The sequence below is a fragment of the Lycorma delicatula genome, chromosome 2 (genome assembly GCF_047948215.1).
Source record: "Lycorma delicatula isolate Av1 chromosome 2, ASM4794821v1, whole genome shotgun sequence".
NCBI classification, from domain to species: domain Eukaryota; kingdom Metazoa; phylum Arthropoda; class Insecta; order Hemiptera; family Fulgoridae; genus Lycorma; species Lycorma delicatula.
The window spans coordinates 152,862,153-152,887,906 of record NC_134456.1 but is presented as its reverse complement, the minus strand read 5'-3'; the positions used below and the strand labels follow the sequence as shown (position 1 = coordinate 152,887,906).

Below are 25,754 nucleotides of genomic sequence, written 5' to 3'. Positions count from 1 at the left end.
TACGGCGGCCTCGGCCAATGACCAATGGCCAATGGACGAACCCTTAGATAGTGCCCAGTCCGCTGATCGGAGAGTGCCTGATATGATCAGCAGCGATCATGATATGGGGAGCCGTCTGGTAAACGCAGCCGGAAACCCGGGAAAAGTGGTGGTTCTTTGACCTTAGGTGCTGCGCGCAAGAGCTAGGTCCGCTAGGAGAAGATACCAGCGTCGGCCGCTAACGGGGATTATCGTTGATGACGTGCGCGCTGAGGGCCTGCGGATCTACTGGCGCGCCCGTAATGAGTACGTCCATGCCATCAAGGAAGCCAAACTCAAGTTTTGGCAAGACTCCATGCGTGAGTTGCAGCGCAATCCCTTGCAGCTCGCGAAGTCGTGTTACCGGCCAAAGCCTTTGCACGTGCTGTCCAGTGTTCGATGCGGGTTTGGTGGTCGTGACCATACTTTTAACATCTGTGGCGACCAGGCGTTCCTGGATTCTCTGTTTCCAGATGCTCCGGAGAGTGAAGCAGAAGTCGGCGTTAGAGCGAATGAAACACCATTCCCTAGCGTACGGGCTGAGAAACCCGTAGATAAAGACCGAATGGTTTCTCGAATGGCACTGAAAAAGGCACGGGGATTGACCAACTTGAGCCGGATATTTTCTATCATCTGCTGCCTGTCATAAGACAGCCGCTTGGCAGACTTTTCTCGGGGTGCCTAAACTGGGGTTGCTTTCCGACTTGTTGGAAGGTGGCTTTGGTATATTATCCGAGTGAGGTCATCAACCTCTTGCTGCTAATCGGCAAGTTGCTTGAAAAGCTGGTTGTGGAGCGGCTCCGGGAAAGCATCAATATGAACTCATTTCTAAATCGAGGCCAGTATGGCTTCATGAAAGGGATTGGCACCGAGGACTGCATCTTAGATGCTCTTGCCGAGGTGGAAAGCGCCGACTGTAAATATGGTTTGGCAATTTATTGACATAGAGGCAACATTTCCTTCCTTGTGTTGGAGTTCTGTACTCTATGAGTTGGACAGCACCATGTTTCTGTAGCCCTGCGGGCCGTAGTACGTGACTACTTGTCGGATCGCACGGCTCTGTTTAAGGATGTGCACCTAGTTGTGGAAAAGTCCATCACCAGGGGAAACCCACATCGCTCCGTTCTCGGTCCCTTGCTGTGGAACCTGGTATTCGACGGATTTTTGGGACTGACATTCCAGGAAGGGGTCAAGGCCCAGGCTTTCGCCGATGATTGTCTCCTGTTAGTTCGTGGTAATTCACGACCGTAGCTAGAAGACCGAGTGCAGGCGGCTTTGTCAACCGCAGAGGGCTGGATGGACAAGCAAAATTTACGGATTTCTATGCCCAAGACGTAGTTTATGCTTCTCAAGGGTGCAGACAAATTATCGTACAGTCGTAACCCCCATATTAAGTATAAAGGCTGTGTAATCAGCCGAATTCGAGTTCATAAATACCTGGTGTTTTGTTTGTAAGTTGCTGTTTAGCAACCACATTAGGCAAGAAGCGGCGAACTCCGTCTCTGTAGTGCACAAGCAAGGAGAACTGCTCTAAAGGATTACGGACTGTCGGGCCGTCATTTGTACATGGTGTACCGAAGTGTGTATGAAGTATGACTTCTTATGCGGCATTCGTTTGGGCGCATAGGTTGTAAATAAATTGAGCACTTATTCAAAATTTAAGGTGTGCCCAACGTAGAGCCTTAATTGTATTCACTGGTGTTTTTAAAACAACCTCCTATGAGGCTACCACGAGGCTAATCGATTTAGTGGTGAAAGTTCAGGTGGCCATGTGGAAACTGCAAAGAAGCAGGGAGGCCGAGATATTTTGGATGCAGTTTCGAGCCAGGCCTGTACTGGAGCGGAACGGTGATCGCAATGCACCAGTTCTAAATTTCGAATAGTCCCCCATTTGCTGTCTTTGACAAGATAAATTAATTATTTATAGTCATATATATTGTAGTAGATGATGGGGTGCGCCTACCCATTTTAGTGATACATGACAAATGGGCAGTAGGACATGCAAGCGAGTGGTGTATGGTACCACGCTTTTAGAGCTAACCAGCTATAGGAGCTACTTAGGACACTGGTCGCTAAACTGTTTTGTGGCTCAGTAGCCGTTTGTGGCACAGACATTCAATCTAATGCTTTAGGGCGACCAAATAGGGTGGTGGCGAGAGAAATGCCAAGCAAACCAATTACCTTTTATACAGAAATTTGAATCACTATTCCAAATCTTGTTCAGATTACTCTTCAAACAGACATACAACATTCTATGCATCAAAAAATTCAATAAAAATAAAAATAGATTGAAATAAAAAGAAAACAAATACATACGCAATATGACTGTTATCATTAATTATTACTGTATTACTGTATAAGACTAACTCTTTAGCAAGTAATAAATGATAAGTGTTTCTGTATTTTTATTTAAATAAAAAAGATTAAGAAGAGAATAATTATCACCAAAATACACAATTTCCTTATATTATACTATTATTAGAGTTTTAATCTATGTACAGAATAAAACAGCATAATTAGAAGCAAACAAGTTATATTTTCTTACTTAAACTGAAGCCTGATGATTTGACATGGATAACAATCATTGGTATAAGAATCATTACAACTATATTTGCTATATGAGCAACTATTCCAGGAATTGAAGAAATCACATTCTGTAAAGGAAATTCAAAGTGTTAATGCACTGAATATATCACTAATTAATGTTTTGTAAATTTAATTATAAAAAAACAATTAATACAGTAAAAAATAAAATAATCAGAGTTTATTATTTTTTTTTTATTTTTTTTTTTACTAATTTGTGATAAAATACTAACAGTACTATTCCAATCAGTGGATCACAAAAAAATACCTTAAAGTAAAAAACATAACAATCAAGCACATGGTAAAAAGATCACGTAGTGACAATCATAGTAAAACCTAATTAATTTGTACTAAAAATAAGTAGAACCAGTACATAGAAATAATTGCCAGGTTCATCTAAGATGTATTAAAAATTGATATTATTTTCAATAAATTACTAACATAAATAAAAAAATGTTACTATAAAAAATGCAAGCATTGGAAAAGGCAAGGAAGGAAATATAGTGGGTGAATATGGGCTGGGCAAAAGGAATGAAAGAGGGGACCGACTTATAGAATTTTGCACGAAGTATAATTTAGTAATTGCCAACACCCAATTTAAAAATCATAATAGAAGAATATACACTTGGAAAAAGCCAGGCGATACTGGAAGGTATCAGATAGATTATATCATGGTTAAGCAAAGATTTAGAAATCAACTCGTTGACTGCAAAACTTACCCTGGAGCAGACATTGATAGCGACCATAATTTGGTGATAATGAAATGTAGATTGGGGTTTAAAAACCTGAAGAAAAGTTGTCAGATGAATCGGTGGAATTTAGAGAAGCTTGAGGAAGAGGAGGTAAAGAAGATTTTTGAGGAGGACATCGCAAGAGGTCTGAGTAAAAAAGATATGGTAGAAAATGTAGAAGAAGAATGGGAAAATGTTAAAAAGGAAATTCTTAAATCAGCTGAAGCAAACTTAGGCGGAATAAAGAGAACTGGTAGAAAACCTTGGGTTTCAGACGATATATTGCAGCTGATGGATGAACGTAGAAAATATAAGAATGCTAATGATGAAGAAAGTAAAAGGAACTATCGGCAATTAAGAAATGCTATAAATAGGAAATGCAAACTGGCGAAAGAAGAGTGGATTAAAGAAAAGTGTTCAGAAGTGGAAAGAGAAATGAACATTGGTAAAATTGACGGAGCATACAGGAAAGTTAAGGAAAATTTTGGGGTACATAAATTAAAATCTAATAATGTGTTAAACAAAGATGGTACACCAATATATAATACGAAAGGTAAAGTCGATAGATGGGTGGAATATATTGAAGAGTTATACGGAGGAAATGAATTAGAAAATGGTGTTATAGAGGAAGAAGAGGAAGTTGAGGAGGATGAAATGGGAGAAACAATACTGAGATCTGAATTTAAGAGAGCATTAAAAGATTTAAATGGCAGAAAGGCTCCTGGAATAGACGGAATACCTGTAGAATTACTGCGCAGTGCAGGTGAGGAAGCGATTGATAGATTATACAAACTGGTGTGTAATATTTATGAAAAAGGGGAATTTCCGTCAGACTTCAAAAAAAGTGTTATAGTTATGATACCAAAGAAAGCAGGGGCAGATAAATGTGAAGAATACAGAACAATTAGTTTAACTAGTCATGCATCAAAAATCTTAACTAGAATTTTATACAGAAGAATTGAGAGGAGAGTGGAAGAAGTGTTAGGAGAAGACCAATTTGGTTTCAGGAAAAGTATAGGGACAAGGGAAGCAATTTTAGGCCTCAGATTAATAGTAGAAGGAAGATTAAAGAAAAACAAACCAACATACTTGGCGTTTATAGACCTAGAAAAGGCTTTCGATAACGTAGATTGGAATAAAATGTTCAGCATTTTAAAAAAATTAGGGTTCAAATACAGAGATAGAAGAACAATTGCTAACATGTACAGGAACCAAACAGCAACAATAACAATTGAAGAACATAAGAAAGAAGCCCTAATAAGAAAGGGAGTCCGACAAGGATGTTCCCTATCTCCGTTACTTTTTAATCTTTACATGGAACTAGCAGTTAATGATATTAAAGAACAATTTAGATTCGGAGTAACAGTACAAGGTGAAAAGATAAAGATGCTACGATTTGCTGATGATATAGTAATTCTAGCCGAGAGTAAAAAGGATTTAGAAGAAACAATGAATGGCATAGATGAAGTCCTACGCAAGAACTATCGCATGAAAATAAACAAGAACAAAACAAAAGTAATGAAATGTAGTAGAAATAACAAAGATGGACCACTGAATGTGAAAATAGGAGGAGAAAAGATTATGGAGGTAGAAGAATTTTGTTATTTGGGAAGTAAAATTACTAAAGATGGACGAAGCAGGAGCGATATAAAATGCCGAATAGCACAAGCTAAACGAGCCTTCAGTAAGAAATATAATTTGTTTACATCAAAAATGAATTTAAATGTCAGGAAAAGATTTTTGAAAGTGTATGTTTGGAGTGTCGCTTTATATGGAAGTGAAACTTGGACAATCGGAGTATCTGAGAAGAAAAGATTAGAAGCTTTTGAAATGTGGTGCTATAGGAGAATGTTAAAAATCAGATGGGTGGATAAAGTGACAAATGAAGAGGTATTGCGGCAAATAGATGAAGAAAGAAGCATTTGGAAGAATATAGTTAAAAGAAGAGACAGACTTATAGGCCACATACTAAGGCATCCTGGAATAGTCGCTTTAATATTGGAAGGACAGGTAGAAGGGAAAAATTGTGTAGGCAGGCCACGTTTGGAGTATGTAAAACAAATTGTTGGGGATGTAGGATGTAGAGGGTATACTGAAATGAAACGACTAGCACTAGATAGGGAATCTTGGAGAGCTGCATCAAACCAGTCAAATGACTGAAGACAAAAAAAAAACTATAAAAAAACATAAGCATTCACAATAAACATTTTATATAAAACTTAATTCACTTCTTAGTTTTAACTGACTTCAAAAAGTTTTCAAAACACCACTCACAGCAAAACATAATGTTAAAATAAAACCTTACAGAAGAATATCACAATTAACGATAAGAGTGAGGTGATAATGATAAAGAGTGATGTATATTCAGGTTGGATATCAATCACTCTTATCACTATCACCTCATTAATTAAAACGAAGTTAAACCCACTTAATATAATACCATTTACTAACACAATTTAAAATAATTAATCAATTTTATTTTTAAAATGTAATAAATAGTTATTTCCCTGCTGAATTGAAGCAGCATATATAAACCCATTGTTTCACATCAAGTGATACATAACTGGCTGTTTTATAATTTATCACAGCTTTCTTATGGGTGTGGCATATGCAAAATATCTAAGGTACAAAGTTTACATTCTCTAAGAGTGATGATGTTCACTGTGTTGTGAACTCTACAGTGTCATGTGTATGACTGAATATCACCTGTATTTTGTTGGGCTTGGAATTGTTTACAACTGCTACATAGGAAATAAAATAACTGGATAATCACCACACCATTCGAGCCCAAAAAGCTGCTACACAGCTAACCACTTATTTTTATAAGATGACATAATACTACAAAATTCTCAAGGTTCTTAAGTAAAGAGAAGAAGAAAACAGAAAGAACAATGAGTCCAAAATGTGATCACCTCCCATTAGGGTAGATTACGATAGTTTAACAACTTGTACAGGACCACACGTCATCGATTAAACACATATCACTTCTTTACAAAGGACCAACTCATAATTACATAAACAAACAACAAACAAACAAATTTTTACATCAACACTCATAAAAATAAAACTCAGATTACACAACTGCATGAATATAAAAAAAGTTATTACCTTAGACAATCCTCTCTCCACTAATAAACAAATAGAAACTGGAACAATAGAATCTGTAATATACAATAAAGTAGAAAATTCTTGATTTTAGTGATATTCAGTAATAATTTTTAACACAGCATATATATATTATGAACATAATTATAAAATTATCAGATTCAGTTATTTTAATAACAAAAAGAAAAAAAACTGTAATAAAATCTTAGAACTGAATTAAAATTATATATGTAAAAATATTATTCTACTCTTTCAAGTAAAATTTTGAGATAAAGGACCCATGTGATATGTTCCCCAGCTCCTTTGGCCAATTTAAAAAATTTATTGCATCTTCAATTCCACAACTGAAGATACATTATTACAGATTTAGGTCCCATTATATTTTTTATTTAAACAAATGAACTCAAGAATAATGCACAGAATGTTGATTGCTACCATGTAAACATCTGTTAAAGTAAAAGCTTAAATTCTTTCACTACAAATGCCAAACAGTTTTACATTGCACCCCTGAATATCTAAACAGAAATGGATTAAAATTAAAAAAATAAATAATTAATTTTTATATAATTTCAGAATAAATATTATAAAAAAGAACATAAATTAAACATTTAAACTGAGAACAATAAACTAAATGAAAATGTTAGTTGCAAATTTCATGGGTTAACTTCTGACAAGAATTTAACAAAGATAAATATCTTAATAATATAAAGTAGCGAATGGGGTATGTGCTGAAAAAAATTTCAACAATGATAACCAATACAATTTAACTAAAGCAGCTTAGAGTCTGTGTCAATATGTGTGAATAATTAAACAGATAAATATTTTATTCTGATCAATACATAATAGATTACACAGTACATAATACATTCCATGTTAGGAATGAGTATGCTATTTCGCACGTATAAAAAGGAACTTTTTCAGCATTTTCCTGGATGAGTCAAGGAAAACCTTTGTACAATTTTGATCAGAATGAGTATTCCATAGAAAAATGGGCAGTCAGATCATTGTTTGGAATCCGTAAGTATAAATCATTCAAAAAATTAACAATTTTAGATTATCTCTGTGTTTATATTAATAAAAGTGCAGTCTTTTATAAAAGGATTAAAGGCTTATTCTAAAAAAAAGGAATAACACCCATCTTTACCAAACCAGACAACAGGACTGTTTTTTACTTCCTTATACAAAGTAAGGGAACTATTGTGACCATGAAAAATTTCACTTTTCAGATTTCAATGGAAATATCCATTTTGACCATCCCGAATCTATTTTCACTAGATTCGGCGTGACATCTGTAGATAACAATGTATCTCACATAACTCAAATACAATTAGCTGTAGGAGGTTGAAATTCTTTTAGGATTTAGGATTGTTATAACATCTAGATGTGCACCTCCTCTTTTGATTGCAATTTACTGAACCAAAAGTGTCCAAAATCCAAACAAAATATGGATTTTAGACTTTTTCTTAACTGCAGTAATAAGCCCTATCATAAGTGGTAATTTTTATTGGTTCCACAGTTCTAGTCAAATAAAATTTTAATTAATTAATGAATTATTTGAATCATACAAAGGGAAGGCACATCAGTTCAAATCTGACTTCATTTGCTTTTTTTAACTTTTTTTTAATTTATTGATTTATTAATAATTATTAACTTCTGATTTTTTTTTGAGGGCGAAAAACGTCTACACATTATCATCGCCCGTATTTTTTTTTATGAAAAAAAAATAAAAGAAATTAAAACTAATCTAAAGTATAAATAATAAAACTTAAAACTAATATAACAGATAAAATCTAAAATAAAATCAAAAGCAAATACACTTATCAAAGTCCAAGATGGATGTAAAGGGCCCATTCTCAGATAAAAAAAGACTAAAAAAGAAACATAAAAACACTAGCATAAAACTTAAAACTAGGTTAAAAACTAAAATAATGAAATTAAAAAAACTAAAAACTAATACAAACAATATAATAAAAAATAAAACTAAGTTAAAAACAAAAATTAAAAAAGTGAAATAAAACTTAAAACTAATCATATTTAAAGACTTACAACTAATATATATTAAAAATATATGGTAAAAAATTTTTACCATAAATAATAATTCAATAACAATAAAAAAAAAATGTATAAAGAATATCAGAAGTTATTAACGAAATAAAATTTTATGTACTTTCATTAAAAAAAAAAGTATATATGTAATTTAATCCATAGTACAAGGAAGTCATGTAGTGTCCACATCAGATTTTTGTAACTTGGCAGAATAGTTTCAACTTCTGAGAAAGGTCCTTTTTAATAAATTACTAACAGACAAGAAAATCTTCACATTAATTTATTTAAAATAAAAATTAAAATATTTTTTTTTACAGAATCAATATTGTTCTCTGGATGAATATTTTGATAGTAATAATTAAACAATTTTTTAAATCCTAAATTTCCCGTATTCCATACAACATGTACATGAATATGTAATCAAATAATTTTCATTAATGTCTTCTGAACACTTATTTTAATTTGTAGTTATTTTTTATATTTAGTGTCATTATATATTTTCTTTATTAGAATTACTTCATGCATTTATATCTTAAGTAATTAATTTAATACTCCTATTTTTTATTTTATACTTAAAAATATTATTCTACTCTTTTAAGTAAAATTTTGAGATACAGGACCCATGTGGTCTGTCTTCCAGCCCCCTTGACCAATTTTAACCAAAATTAAATGATATCAATGCTCTCTATACAGAATTATTGTGTCAATTTAATCCAAACTGGTCCATCCAGTGTGGTAATATTAAACAAAAAACAGGCCAATACACATGACACATGTTAATTTCTTTTTGGTTACAGGGATCATGAAATGATAAAACTGAAAAAACCGTAACATGCAAAATTTGATTTAAATAGAATATTTTCTCTTATTCAATATACCATATAGTATAACATTATAGCTGGGAAAGTAAAAATGAATAATCTTATTATTATTTCTTGATTAATTAATTAGATTAATTATTAATTTAATTATTTAATGGCAAATTACATAAATATAATAGTTAATAAATAAATAATACTTTAAAATAAAATCATGTATACACTGAAACCTATAAAGTTGATTCTTTCTGATGTAGATAACTGCATGGATCCTACATTCAAAATCTAATTTGTTCAACACATGAGTTCCTTGTATGTCTATTAAATTACATTTACACATTTCTTTAAAATGAAAAGTACATAAAATTTTATTTCATTACAAACTTTTTTCATTTTTTTTTTGTTATTGAATTATTATTATTCATCATATTTTTTTTTTTTTACAACGAGAGGTTAATAATGAATAAATCACATTTAAATTTTTTTTAAATTTAAAAAAAAAGGAGATGAAGTCTGATTCGAACCGACGTGTCTTCCCCTAAGATCCAAATATTTCTTTAATTAAAATTTTATTTGGCTAGAATTATGGAACCAATGAAAATAAGTACCGCTTATATTACATTGTTGAAAAGCTCTCAAAGAGGAATTATTACTGCAATTAAGAAAAAGTCTAAAATCCAAATTATTTTGGATTTCAGGCGTTTTTGGACACTTTATGTTCAGTCGATGCATTCCAAAGGGGAGGTGCACAACTAGATATTACAACAGTCCTAAATCCAAAATTTCAACATCATATGGCTAATTGTTTTTGAGTTATGCGAGATATATACGTACATACAGATGTCACACCAAAACTAGTCAAAATGGATTCAGGGATGGTCAAAATGGATATTTCTGTTGAAATCTGGAAACAAAAATTTTTTGTTATCACAATACTTCCTATACTTCACACAAGGAAGTAAAAATTATATTAAACATGGCTTAAAAACTGAATGTCATACTAATATGGGTGTTAAACTCTTAAAAGATATATAGAATATATATATATATATATATATATATATATATATATATATATTGGGAATAGACACAAAATATTAATAACTTATAGAAGGATTTCCTAAGTTGACAATTTAGTCTGACACAAAGCTTTAAGCTTTAAGAGATTTTATTAATGGTTTTATTTTAATTAATAACATTATTATTTTTTGTTTAATTAACAAGTATGTTCAGGTTTATCAGATTTAACCATCTACCGCCCAGAAAAAGAATCTTCAATAAAAATCCTGAATAATTTTTGAATTTTTATTTTATTTCTTGTTCCCTAAATTTTTTTCTTTAATGTATTTAACAGTGAGCAAATAAGTATCAATAAATATATTTTATCAAGGTTAATAAGTTTTGTTTAAGTATTTTCATTTATCACACTACAACTCCTATGGTTCTTCAAATTTTAATTAAATAAATACCAGATGATTAATTAATTGATAAACAAATGATATGGTATACAAAGGGTATAAATCAGTCATAATCAGGAAGATACGGGCTTTATCAATATTGCAACTGAAAACTTTATTCAAAGGGTAGGTACATTTTTTCACATAATTTAATGCCTTTTAGGTAGCTCAGTACTTTCTGAATTGCATCATTTTGAAAAAACCTTGAAATCAAGTATCACCTGATTAGTAAATTTTCCTTTACATAGTATTACTATATAACTATGCACTATTATTATTATTATTATTATTATTATTATTACTATATAGCCAGGAAAATAAAAACATTTATCAAATTTAACAAAGTAAATAGGGAGAAAAATCTATTATATTTACAAATTTTTGAGGAAAAAAATACAGAGAGAGGCCATTAATAAAATAGTTTATAATCAGATTATAATTTTTCAAAATGCCCCATATAAAAACTACGACTCAAAAGAAATCAAATTTTTTATAAGAAATATCTATCATGTAATATTTCCATAATTTAATTTTTTCTTAACACAAAAAATTATTAGGAAATGACGTAAAATATATAATCAATAATGCAAGTCAGCTCATTACAATTTCTATTTATAACAATATTATCAAATAGTTTTTAACTAATGTGTGTGCCAAAAAATAAATTGATTTAATTGAACATTAATTTTACTGTTATTGTTTTTTAACTAAAAAAAAAAAATAATATAACAGATTAAACACTAAATATATATTGTTAAGTAACTTAAATTAACCAATTTATTTAATACGCAGAACTGAAATTTCTCTTTTTTTAATTTATCCAACCATCTGATGATATTGACCTTAAAATTTTCATCTGATATTTCAGAAATTTTCTTCACATCAATATAACATGACAAATCTTTCCAAATAAACCTATTTTTCCCATCTTTATTTTCTTATTTATTGATTTGCATTATATCTTCACACTAGATTAACTGATTTTTATGAAATTTTGTATTATGACTTTTGTATATGAGTTTTAGCCCAATTAAATTTTGTTACATTTGATTAACAGGTGAGATATGATCAACATGAATGACAATATCTTCATATAAACATTTATAATTTTGATATTATGGTTAATGATAATATGGGATTTACCGATGTGTACCTTTTTTATATTTATTATATTAAGCATATATTAATTATTATATTATATGTTTTTATAATTATTATGTTATACTCTTTTCTATCTGCACTTTATTCATAATCATATCATGGAATAGATGGTGGAATTTCTCTATATACTTTCATTTGAATGAATAAATAAATAAGTAAATAAAATGGGTATTGCAATATTCTTTATTTCTTTCTTTTAATAACAGTTAATTCTTAAAATTTATAAATTACAATATAACTACTGTATTTATAGTAGTTAACAAATAATTAATTCCAGGAGAATAAATTGTAGGAATCTTTATAGTAATTTTATTTACGAATATCTACTGTATTTATAATATTGTATATATTAATAACTTTTAATATACAAAAATACAAATCTGAAAAGAATAACAAAGGCCAGTTTAAGTTGTACAAGTTATATTTGAGGTTAACCCACCGGGTTGGTCTAGTGGTGAACGCATCTTTGCAAATCAGCTGATTTCAAAGTCAAGAGTTCCAATGTTCAAATCCTAGTAAAAGCAGTTAGTTACTTTTATATAGACTTGAATACTAGATCGCAGATACTGGTGTTCTTCAATGGTTGGGTTTCAATTAACCACACATCTCAGAAATGGTTGACCCAAGACTGTACAAGACTACACCTCACACTCATACAAATTATCCTCTGAAGTAATATCTGATGATTCCTGGAGGCTAAACGGTGGGGGGGGAGGTTACATTTGAGGTTAATGAACCTCTCTTAATTAATTAATAAAATTTAACTGTTTTTCTGACCAGCACTACTAAAAACAATGATTCTGAAATGTATGAACAAATTAATACATTAACTCCCAGTAATTCTTTTTTTATACATAATATTACTCATTACCAATTTTTTGGATCTGACAATCTGATCCAATGACTAAATATATTTATATTTAAGAAGATGCATACAGCTTATCTTAGGATACTGAATAATCCTGTAAAAGAATTAACAATAATAACATACAAAAAAAAAATGCCAAGAAGTATTGTATGGTTATTTTAGGACGATCAAGGACTTCATGCTCAAACAACTATACTGGAGGAAAATTATTAATAATTCCTTGGCTTTAAAAATTTTGTAGATATTCATGTCATGCTTACGTGACATATTAACGGAATAATCTAATTAGTACAGAAATGTGACTTGAGTACAGCAAAAAAGTATTTTTCTGTCCCTCTCCCCTTTATGAGAGATCTGAATAAGATCAAACACAAAGAAAGTATTTTAGCTACCTAAGTAGCATTAAATTATGTAAAAAAAATTACCTACCCTTTGAATAAAGTTTTGAGATACAATACCCATTAAAGTTCATATCTCCCTACCCTGAGGTCTGATTATAATCAAAATCTCTGCATTCATACCCCAAAAACTCAACCTGCCAAATTTCATTCTAATTTATTCCATCCAGTCTGGAGATACCAAATAAAAAGCATCCAAATGAATATAACCTTTTATTTTTATGAAAAATTGTGTTTTTGGTTAGAGGAAATTATGAAAGGTCAAGATCTAAAGAACACCCCAAGTGCAAAATTTGGTCCAATTAACATGACAATTTTTCTTATATAACTATAGCTATAGCGTGGTCTGCAACCTGTATGAAATAAAGGGCCACATGACAACTTGGTGAGGATTGCAGGCTGCACAGCAAATGATTTATGTAAATAATGGCCGAACATGGTAATATACCACTAAGTGCAAGTAAACGTGTGTTTTTGTGTATGTGTATAAGTGTGCTATGGGTTTGCCACATTGAAAGTTATATGTAATATGTTTTATGTTTGGTTTTGATTGAATTTTTTAAGGAAACCGACTTAACAGCAATTATCAAATATTACGTAAATTTATTTCAATATTCATACAAATTACAAGTAATTAAAATTCATAAACTAAACAAAATGGTTTAATTAACTTTTAAAAGTTAAATTAAGTTTATACAATTACTGTTGAAAGTTTTTATGAGTTTAGTGAGAAACTTGACACTATTTTCTATTCGCTAATTTCTCAATATCAGCTTTGATGATGAAAGAAGAGATTCTAAGGGTGTTTGCTAAATGTATATCAGCCAAACAATTTCTCACTTTTAATTTTGCATACTTCATTTAAAAAAAAACTGTTCTCACAGGCGTATGAGGTACCAAGAAGTGAAACTACAAACAAAGCATGGTTTCAAATTACTGGGCATTTGTCTTCAGTGACATACTGCGAATAAAAATTCAACAGTCCAGTATTTCTAAACTTCTCTTGCAAATCCATATTGCATTGCAATTCAATTAGTTCCATTTACATATTGGTGGGAGCTTTCTCAACTTGCAACACTAAATGGTGTAGAAAAGATCAGGAACAAATGTTTACTTAATTTAAAATCTTGGAACCAATTACTAAATTCAAACTTCAAAGAAACAATAGCATCCACACATTTCACTTTGTTGGTAATTTCACAGAGCGTCACTGTAGGGAAGTGTGAAACGTCATTTTTATTTTTTCTGAAGTTCCCGTAAACATGGCTTTGTTTCAAATGCTTTTATTTGGTCAAATAGGTATGGACCAAATTGTTTCTGCCTTGAAGACGCAAGTTCAAATCATTGAAGACCATGGAAATGTCAAAGAGAAAACCAAAATCAACCATCCCCTCAGGATTATTGACTGATGAAACATTTTGCCTTTATTGTTCATGTACTAAGAAATATCTTTGTGATCAAACAATCTTTTAAGAAATTTTCCTGTACTGAGCCAATGAAGTTCTGAGTAGTAGAGTATATCTCTGTATTCTGCATCCATATCACTAAGGAAAAATTTAAATTGCGATCTCAATCCTTGAGATTGAATCAAAATGACAATGTTTATAATGTCTTTCATTAATTCGTTAAAAGAAATATTTTTCGCAATCAACTGTTCTTGATGTAGAATACACTGATACTGCATTAACCGCGTGTTTCCATAAGAATTTCTGCTTCATTTCAAAACAGTGGTGGAGGTACTAGCGAATCACTTCTGCCAATTTTATGCAACGAAAATTCCCAATAAATGAACTGTAGTAGCATGCATACAACACTAAAGACAAAGCATCAAGATGTAACTTTGGTGACGATTCAAATGGTGGCACTCTTAAAATAAACACTGTAGTTATTCAGAAATTTAAAAAAATTAATTAAAAAACTTAGGATACATTCCTAACCTCATGCTCATGAGGTTTCAATTTCTTTTACGTAGTCATTAATCTGTATTTCTTTTCTTATTTTTATTGAGTGGCAGTTTTATTTTATTTTGTGTTTCTTCAAGGCAGCTTCAGAAATATCTGATTTAAGAAAGCTAGACTAAAGTAAGCATTTCAACATCAGCTTTTTGAGTGTTGTTTTTTGTTTTTTTAATTTGATGCAGACTTCTAATCGCAATTTAAAGTAAAATAAATGGTTACAAAGAAACATTTACAATTAATTTACTATTCAACAATTATAAAATATGTTATTTAAATAAACAAATTACAAAAAAGTATTTTATGCAATACCTTTGGTAACAACATTTCCTATCGAATATTACATCAATTTCATGTATTTAATAGTAATAATGATAATAATAATATGGTAACAGAATATTGCAACATTATTCTAAAACAAAACCAATCACCGCTTAATTAATAGAAAATACAACAATCCTGAAACTCATAATTAATATTTAATTAAACTAAATACAAATATATACCACAGCTAATTGGTTATGTATAATTAAGAGTTAAAATAATTATGGCCAACTTATTTTAAAACAACCATATTTACACATAAATAGAAGACTTATTAAGAAGCAATAACAAAGATTACTACAAAATAAACTTCTTTATAAATCAAAAGAGGTATGATCAAAAAGTATCTGACCTTGGGTAAAACAAAAATAGTTAACATATTTAGTTTAACTTGCTACCCTTCATGGTGAAACCTTGAACCTAGTTCAGAACGACACAAGAAATGCTTCCACATTTCTTGCTGGAGCTTGCACTCACAGCAAAAATTATAAATCACAAAACAAGAATATATACACAAATGTAATGTAACACTGAAGTAGTCATTAGGTGCACCAAAGCAAACTGAACTGAGAACTAAAGAAAGATGAAGAATGAATGAAAGTAGGCAATAAAACTAGAGGGTGAACATTGGTGGAGGTACTACTGAATCAGTTTAACCTTCAGATGTAACATACAAGGTGCTACCCAAAAGTTCGGGGAATTTTACCATAAAAATAAAATAGCTTACCATAACTTATAATTTCCACTGTCACCTTCAAAGTAATCCCCTTGGGCATGAATACAATGATCCCAGCGTTTTTCCCATGATTCCAAGCATCCCTGTAAGTCTGCAGGTGTAAGTGTTAGAAGCATGTTCTGCGTTTCTTCCTGAATCTCCTTAATTGTGTTAAAACGACAGCCTTTCAATAAAATTTTATTTTCGGAAAGAGAAAAAAGTCGTACGGGGCACAGTCAGGCGAATAGAGTGGGTGGGGAATCACTATCGTCATTTTGGAAACCAAGAAATTCCGAACAGCTACCGATGTGTGGGCGGGCACGTTGTCATGGTGCATAACCCAGCTGTTGTTACCTCACAGATCTGAACTTTTGCGCCTAATGCTTTCACGTAACCGCTTCAAAATTTTACAAAGAACATCCCATTGACAGTTTGACCAAGAGGAACAAATTCCTTATGGATAATGCCTTTGATGTCGAAAAAAACAATCATCATGGACTTCACGTTGTTGCGAACTTGGCGTGCTTTTTTTGGCCGCGGTAAACATGCGACTGCCATTGCGACGACTGCTGCTTACTTTCAGGGTCATACCCGTACACCCATGTCTCATCACCGGTTATGGTGCTGGAGATGAAGTTAGGATCATCTCTGGCTAAATTTTTCAATTCAATACAGACAGCTACGCGATTTTGTTTCTGGTCGCTGTTCAACAGTCTCGGTACGAATTTTGCAGCAATGCGTCTCATGTTCAAATTGTCAGACAAGATGCGTTGCACGAACCCATATGACATTTGTACGATTGCACTAACATTATGGATTGTTTGTCTACGATCTGCAACAATAGCCTCCCGCACTTTCGCGATGTTGTCCGGTGTTGCGCTAGTTGATGGTTTTCCTGAACGCTTATCGTCATCGACTGTCGTTCGTCCATCTTTGAATCGTTTATACCACAAAAAGTTTTACTTTTACTCATAGCATTGTCACCAAATGCTTCCACAAGCATGCGATGGGTTCCTGCACCGGTTTTTTTAAGCATGAGCAAAATTTGATGCAGGTTCTTTGCTCTTTAAAATCTGCCATTTAGAACTTCGCCGAAGCAGTAAAGCACAACGTTACACAACCGCACGAAAGTCAACAATGCAGCCTCTCACCGTCACAGCTGTTGGAACACTGATTCACAAAGAGTACTGTTAGCCACATCTAGCGACAGCAAGTCGTACCAGCAATGGTTCGCGCGCGAAATTCAAATTCCCCGAACTTTTGGGTAGCACCTCGTTTTTTTTTCATAAATTTGTTGGAAGCATTTCTAGTCATTTTTTGTGAGCCAAATAACTCCTCTTGTCACTTTCTTTTTATATCTTCTTTGTTTTCAAATTTCTTTCCTTTATGCTTAAGAAAAAGCCAAAAATTCCAGGGAGACTTGTCTGGTGAGTAAGGCGCCTGCTGAAGTTGTTTGATTCCATGTTTTGCCAAAAATCTTTGGATATGTTGTAATGTACTAGGATTCATCAAGAGCATTATCCTGATGAATTTTCTAATCACCATTTTCTCAAAGCTGTGGTCTCTTGCGACAAACATTATCTCTTATATGATGAAGACCAGTAATGTGGTACTCGTTATTGATAAGTTTGTCCTTGAGGCGTTTATTCTTGATGAACTGTGGCCTAATAATCAAAAAAGGACCATCAGCACGACCTTCATGTTGCTTCATGATTGTTTTGCTTTCTTTCACCACAAAAAACGTTTCAGGTAGGTTTCCAATGGGAAGACTGTGCCTTTGTCTCAAGATCATAGCTGCAGAACCGATGTTTCATTTCCAGTTATTATTTTTTTCATAAAATCAGGATCACTATTAGCATATTCCAGCAAGTCTTGCACAACGTTAAGTACGTTTTCTTTTTATTCATGAATTAGAAATTTTGAGACAGATTTTGCTGTTAAGCACCGCATTCCAGGATCTAGCTAAAATCTATTACACTGAGACAAATGAAATCCCTACTTTATTTTCAATCTTTCTGATTGTTATTCGACGATCATTCATCTCCATCTGACGAACTCGCTTGATTTTTTTCGGTATTTTTTGCTGGTTGAAGATTGCCAGAGCGTTCGTCATTTTCAATGGGCGTTCTTGGAAACAATATCTTGAACAAACGACATCGTGAACAACTTGGAAAACGGTAATAACACTCTTTAATTTGTTTAACACCCGCAGTTTGTTCACCAAAAGCTGATTGAATTTCCCTTTTTGACTCTTTTGAAACTTGGTGACTTGTATGTAACCATGTTTGTTAGAAACTGAACGGCAACGAAACACAAGCACTAATCAGATGTTTTACATTCACGGTTACTAAGTAGCAACTGGTTAAAATGGCAGCAAATAGTTAATTCGAAACCAATAGAAGTCAAGCTCACATTCCACGACAGTTTCTTCCCGCACTACAACTGGTTACCGTAATAAAAAATAGGTGGTGTGGTCATGTGTAAATAATACGTGGTGTGATCAAAAGGTCGCACCACGTATTATTTTGATCACCACGACTTTTGATCACACCACGTAAACACGCACGTGTGTGCATGCGGCGATTTAGCTTAAAAAACCGGTACCGCTGGGCAGATCTGAATGGTTCTTTTATAACTGATTTTAATGAATTTTAAATATGGTAACAGTCATAAAAATCTAATTAATTTATAAATTCTAAAGTGAACGATTTGTACAGAGAACACGCTGTTGGCGTAGTTTTTCGTGCAGTAATATTTTTTGAACGCTGACTGTGAATCACTTTCTGTAAAACATAGTTGTTAAATACTAGCGTGAGAAATTTTAAAAATGTATTGAATCTAACTTCAGCACTTCATTCAATAGAATCGGGTAATCTGTTCTTGAATTATCAGCTTTTCAATTGAAAATTATATTTTACAATTTTTGTACAAAGTACATTAAAAGTAATTTTCCTAGAGAGCACAATTTATGTGCTACATGCACATAGATACATACATTTCATAAAATATATGCCTACATATAATAAATTTGATTTTTGCCTAATAAGTTATAAAGAATAGATTCTATTTTCATGTTAACTTTAAGATTTATAAAAAACTGTTGCAAAATTATTTCAATTCATCCATATATCTGTTTTACTGTTTGTATGGTATTAAGAATGAACAAACCAAAAATCTAAGTCTATTAAAACTAATTAATTGCTGTATGAACTTATTTCAATCGAACATCATATTAAAATTTTAACGATATGTCTTCACTTGAAATATTTACCCCCTATTCAAGAAAAATACATTTTTGACATTTAAACATTCAGTTATTATTTATTTAACTGAATATGCAATCTTTGCTAAAAAGCGTGGTCATTTACAATAATATAAAATAACATTACCTAACAACAGAATTGTTCTCATATTACTCAACACAATATTTCGACTTACAAGAAGGACCTTGTCATGCTTCTGTATCCATTTTAAATAAAATTACGAATAAAACAATATTACTCTTATCAATGAATTTTTAATTAATACCAATTACAAATTTTTCAAAAAACCTTGAATTTTCTGCATCTCGTTCAACATGAACCTAACACCTTCTGAATTGCGATTCATTTTAATGTTATTTTTTGTATTTAATATCTTCATAGTCTATATTTTAAATATTCAATGTGCAATTTTTATTTAGAAAAAAATTTAATTATTTTGATATTACTCAAAGTTTTAGGTTTCCCTTGATCCATCCAGGCAAATGTTGGGACAGTTCCGATTGTTACCTGTGTAGTATTGTATCTACCAGTTTCTGATGTGATCTAAATAATTTACTAATCAAAATAAAAAAATTATTAATTTAACAAAATAAAAAGAAGAATTAAAAATAAAACAGAAAAACTATTCATATTCCTTTTTGTAACTAATACCTAGAATAAATTTTAACCAATAAATTCAACAGAAATAATAAATTTGAAAAAACTTCCCTTGTAAATTTTTTTCGTTTATAATACCCAGCATCTCAATCTTTCTTTAAGGTAAATGTTTTTAATAATTTACTTCCCGAGGGTTTATTTCAGGTTATAAAATTAAATAAAATATAATATTATACATTACTTTCATAACTTTTAATTATATCATAAAATTGAAGTTCCTTCCCAACTTTCAACAATTAATTTTGTAACTGACTTTCTAAAACATATTTTAGTAAAAAAATTTCATCTGACAAGATAAAGACAATTGAATATTGTACAATTATTATATGAAACATTTCTTTTTTGTGGAATTCTAAACGAGGATTCCCTCCATGGTTAGAAGTAGTAATCGGTAATAGACAAAATCTCCTTAAACACAATGAAAAAACTAGTAAAAGGATAATCGATTTAAACATAAATAAAATACATTAAAAACACTAAAAAAGGGACATTGCCCTAATAAAAAAATGTTCCACATGAGTAAATAATACTGGAAATTATTTATCACCATGGTTTATTAATTAAAAATGAATAATCACTGTTTCTATTAATTTAATAGCATTCAAATATGATCGTTATGTTTGAATGTAGCACAGTCGCGCACGTGCGCACGCGCACACATACACATACTCAATAATAATAAAAAGTTAACAGAACAATTGAATTTATCAACAAAACAAAACAGAGGTTATCAATAAAAGAAGGTCACACATGTATTTATAAGACAGATCAGGTTATAAGCCACAAAAATATGAACCAACTGGGAAATAAACACTCATATCAAAGTCAACAAATTGGTAAAAAATCAAAAAATATATCGTGCCTGCCTATGTCATTAAGTAATAAATTCACCATTACTTAGTACCAATGATGAAGTTTACACCACGTATAATAATTAAAATAAATATTTTGATTCTGATCAACACATAATTATACAATATATTGATCATTTCAGGGATGGGTAAGAATGCTACAAATAGAAAAAAAACTATCTTAGCATTTGCCCAGACAGATCAAAGGGAATTATTATGGATAACATTTTGATAAGACCGGCATCACAAAAACAACTAATTATATATATATATATATATATATATATTTATATATTAAATATAAAATGTAAGTGATTAAAGTGCGTATGAAGAGTGCATAATTATGTAGAGAATATCCAATAATAGTAAAGGAAATTAAAAAATAAAAAAATAAGTAAAACAAAATAACAATCTTGTTATTTTATATAACATATTTTTAAAAGAATCTCTAATATTTTATAAAAAAAAATCTTTTATGTTTCATTACACATTAATATCATATAAAAGAAATTTTTTACATTACTTTAAATAAATTTGTGTGATTTCAGTCATTTATTAAAGACTTTAACAGATTACTTTGTCACAGACCAAAGTATTGCACTGCATTATATGACAAGAGTTTGTTATGTGAATGACAAGAATACTGTTTTTTTTTTGTTTTTTTTTTAAATTAAAATAAATGACTTTTCTTGCAGGAAATATTGCAGAATCATAAATATAAACATAAAAATGTAGATAAGTTAAAATTTTTATGTATTTATGGGTGCCAAAAAATCAATCGGACAGCCCACTTTTCTCTCTTGAAAAATTGTTCTGATTTTTGAAGACGCCCCAAGATGTGATATATTTCAAATGAAAATATACTGAGTTCTAATGACAAATGTTATGCCAAAATTTTTAAATTACATTTAATATTGATGTTCACAGCTAGGCACAGATATCTATCACATGTCGGGAAAAAAAATAATAAATATTATACACAAAATATGCAACAGCCAACTGTGCAAATATTGACAATAATACAACCTTCAATTGTGCAATATTTTTGGCCATAACAGTAAGGGATGAAAACTGAAGGGAACACTACATTTAGATTTTTTTATATTGCGAGTTATTTTTTCAAAAATCATTGTATAAGTACTAATTATTTTTTTACGGTTTGTATTTTGTTTGTTTATACTTGTATGAAAGTATATACAAATATATTTTGTACAGGGGCAACTCAGTGCATTTGTTATTATATTTGTTTGTACTTAAGCATTTTAGGTTTGCTGACATGTTAAAATTTGGTCCAGTCAAATATTTCAAAACTGATTTTTTACTTACCCTGTATGTTACACTATATGAGAGAAAAAGTACTAATTGGGTAAAATTTTGCATATCTGGTTTGCAGATGATGATATTTTATGACTCTCTCTTTCCCAAAAACACAATTTTAGCTTAAAAACTATGGAAGGTTGGATTGCACATATTGGCATGTTTTTTTGGAAGTGAATGGACCAATTTAGATGAAACTTGACAATGATTTATGTATGTAAGCATTTACGCCCTATCTTACAGAGCTAATGGTCCTGTACTCAAAATTTACTCAAGGGTAGGTAAACGTTTTCACATAATTCAACTCCTCTTGGTTACCAAATATATTTTCTGATGGCGTTTGGTCTTATTCAAACATCCAAAAGCAAAAAACGTTTTATTTTTTGTAGTTTCTGAGCTCAAATCACAATCTTGTACCGATTAGAAAATTCCATTAAACTTTGGTTATTATATAAACGGGCAATTTCACGCAGGGAAGGGGATAATAGTAACCCTAATTTGTTTACCTTTTTTCATCAGTTATTGTTTTACTTAATATTTTCAGATTGGGTTAACCCTGAATTTTTTGAAACCTTGACTTCTGATTACACTGAGAAACAAAAAATAGTTTTTTTTTGTCTCAGGAAGAAAAATATGATGATTGTGATAGTATTTTTTCTCCTGAATTCAAATATGATAATGGTTTTTCCCCATCACGCAAAGTTTCCAAGAGACAAGCATTTATAATTTCAAACATTTTAATACTTTCTGCATTCTTAATTACACAATATTCAAACATTTTACTCACCTATAAAGTAAGAAATGATGATTTTCTCCTATATTTCGCCTGTGAAGCATCCCTCTTGATGGTCCAACAATAATCAGCCAGCATATTAGGATTCCATTTGCCTTGATATATCTTTTCCATAGCTGAAATCTCCTGATGAAAGTGTTCTCCGTGCTCATTGCTCACTACGTAAAGATTTTCCGGGAAGAAATCTATGTGCAAGTACAGGAAGTGTATTTTTAAGGACATATTATAACCCAAATTTTTATAAGATGTTATAATAAATTTGTTGACAATATCACGGTAATTTTCCACCTTTAAATTTCCCAAAAAACTCAGAGTAACACTTTTGTATGCTTGCCAAGCTGTTTTCTCCAGTGGATTAGTTCCTCAAACTTTTCATTTTAGTGACTGTATTTGTGGACCACAAATATTCCTTCTTTAATTTTTGCATCACTAATTTTAGGATACTTCTGTTTTAAGTACATGAAACCAGAAGTATTATCCATGGCCTTAATGAAATTCTTCATTAATCCTAGTTTGATATGTAACGGAGGTAGATATTCATTTTTAGGATTACACAATGGGTCATGTTTCACATTTTTCTGTTCAGGAATGAGTGATTCGCGTTTAGGCCATTCTTTTCGAATGAAATGGTTTTTTCTATCTGTATTATCCCATTTACACAAAAACAACAGTACTTTGTGTAACCAAGCTGCAGACCAAGAATAAGTGCAATTACCTTCAAATTACCACAAATATTCCATTCATATACTGCATATTGAAGCTTTTCCAATATAAATTTAAAGTTTTCATATATTTCTTTCATACTAGCAGGGTGAGCCATAGGTGCTGATAGGAATTTATTGCCACTATGCAGAAGCACAGCTTTTAAACTAGCTTTAGAGAAATCGATGAACAAGTACTATTCTGTTGGGTTATGTTCATTACAAAGTGTCTCCATAAGAGAAGAAATGTCATTACAAAACACTAAGCCATTTTCTTCAGAATAGTCTTTAAATTCATAATGACAATTACAATAAATACATATCTTTGTATTCTTTTGAAGACGATTCCATCCTTTTACCTGGGAAGTAAGCATTTTAGACTGTTTTTTGGATAACTTTAAATCTGATATGGGATCATTAAGATTTTCTTGAGTCAGTAAATGAGGCTCAGATAAACTGCTTTGTTCAAGAGTTGTATCACCAAAATCTGTTACTTTTCTTGCTTACTTCCATCAAACTCTGAGCTCTCTTCATCTAATGTCACATGTTCTGGGGGCTTTGGTATAGACAATCTTTCTCAGTGTGGAACTGGTCTCATTGCAGATTGCAAGTTAGGGTACACCACTGTGTTTTAATTTTGACATAATCCCTTTAATGTTTGTTAAGCAGAAATAACAGTCAGAACAGTGATCTTTGGATTCCCTCCAAATCACAGGGGTAGCAAATGGCTTGTGGCGTGTGCCATTTTTTCATGCAGTGAGAAGCCTAGAACATAATAAACAACAGATATGTGGGGCCCAGGGCCCTTGTTTGGTCCCCAACTTTACACCCAAAATAAAGTACATAAAACGTTTTTACTAATGGAGTAAGGTTTCAGCTTTGGGACTTGAGCATCACTTCACCACACACATAACAAAAATTGTTAGGATGATTTAAACAAACTCCAGGCATTTTGTAACTAATGACTAATTAAAAGAAATAAAGCTGTAAATATGTAAAACACAATAATTCGGACACACAAAGCACTCACAATGACATGTTTACTGGTTCACTACTACCTCACAACTGGCGTCGTTCTGATGAATGGGTGCTACACTAAATCATATTTGTACATGTCTATACACATCTGAACCTGCACAACAGTAGCAACGTTACCCTTTGAGTTAGCTCATTTGGTTCCATCATATTTACAATGCTCTAGGGGCTTTTACTTGACAATGGACAAATGGGTGAAAAAACATTTTAAAACATTAAAAAAAAATTAAAATAACAAAAAAACTGTGGGTGATGAAGAAATTCCAAATACATTTGAAAACAGGATAAAAAACTGCATTACGTACCCCTAATGGTACTTGTAAAACAAAAATCATGTTGACCATTATTTGTGATCCCATTAAAAAAGTTACTGCTAGTGTGGTGCCACTGACATGAATTAATTCTTTAAGAAAATTATCAAACAATGGAATTTTATAGATAAGAATAAAAATGAAGTAGTTGAAAGTATGCTGATGTATATGCACAAAATTACTAAAACTACGGATTTATTCATAATTTTCCTTATAAATAGGATGTAGTCTGCCAAGGGCAAACCTTTAGTAGCTAGAGTTGCATAACTTTTGCAGAAGTTATGCAACTGTATGCTGTTTTTTAAGTTTATTTTTTTATTTTACTTTAAATTTTGATAAGCTTACAAAGAGAGTTATGTGAATGATAAAAAGCATTTGCAAGAAACTCAAAGATGAGAAACCTTTAACATAATATAGAAAATTAAAGGATTTATTTGTTCAGTCATTTCAGCAACTATAAGCTGATGCTTAATAAGAAAACTTTTCTCTTGATGAGAACTGAATTCTGCAGTGAATGAAAAATGCCTAGCTTTAATATTGACTTTAATTATATCTATTTTTACATTTTATAATTAATTTTGTATTCTATGATGCTGCTCTGTTCAAGATTTTATCACAGTTTCTGTTGATCCATCTAAGTAAATGCT

The 25,754-nt window shown here is 31.2% G+C and overlaps 1 protein-coding gene across 1 annotated transcript in view; it reads right to left on the bottom strand.

Moving 5' to 3' along the window:
• mdy (diacylglycerol O-acyltransferase) overlaps positions 1-25,754 on the bottom strand; it is a 94,047-nt gene that overhangs the window by 36,434 nt on the left and 31,859 nt on the right. The window contains exons 4-5 of the mRNA XM_075356507.1: positions 6,441-6,493; positions 2,564-2,672 (exon numbers count right to left, since the gene is read on the bottom strand). Coding sequence (XP_075212622.1) covers positions 2,564-2,672; positions 6,441-6,493 — 162 coding nt within the window. The remainder of the gene's footprint in view (positions 1-2,563; positions 2,673-6,440; positions 6,494-25,754) is intronic.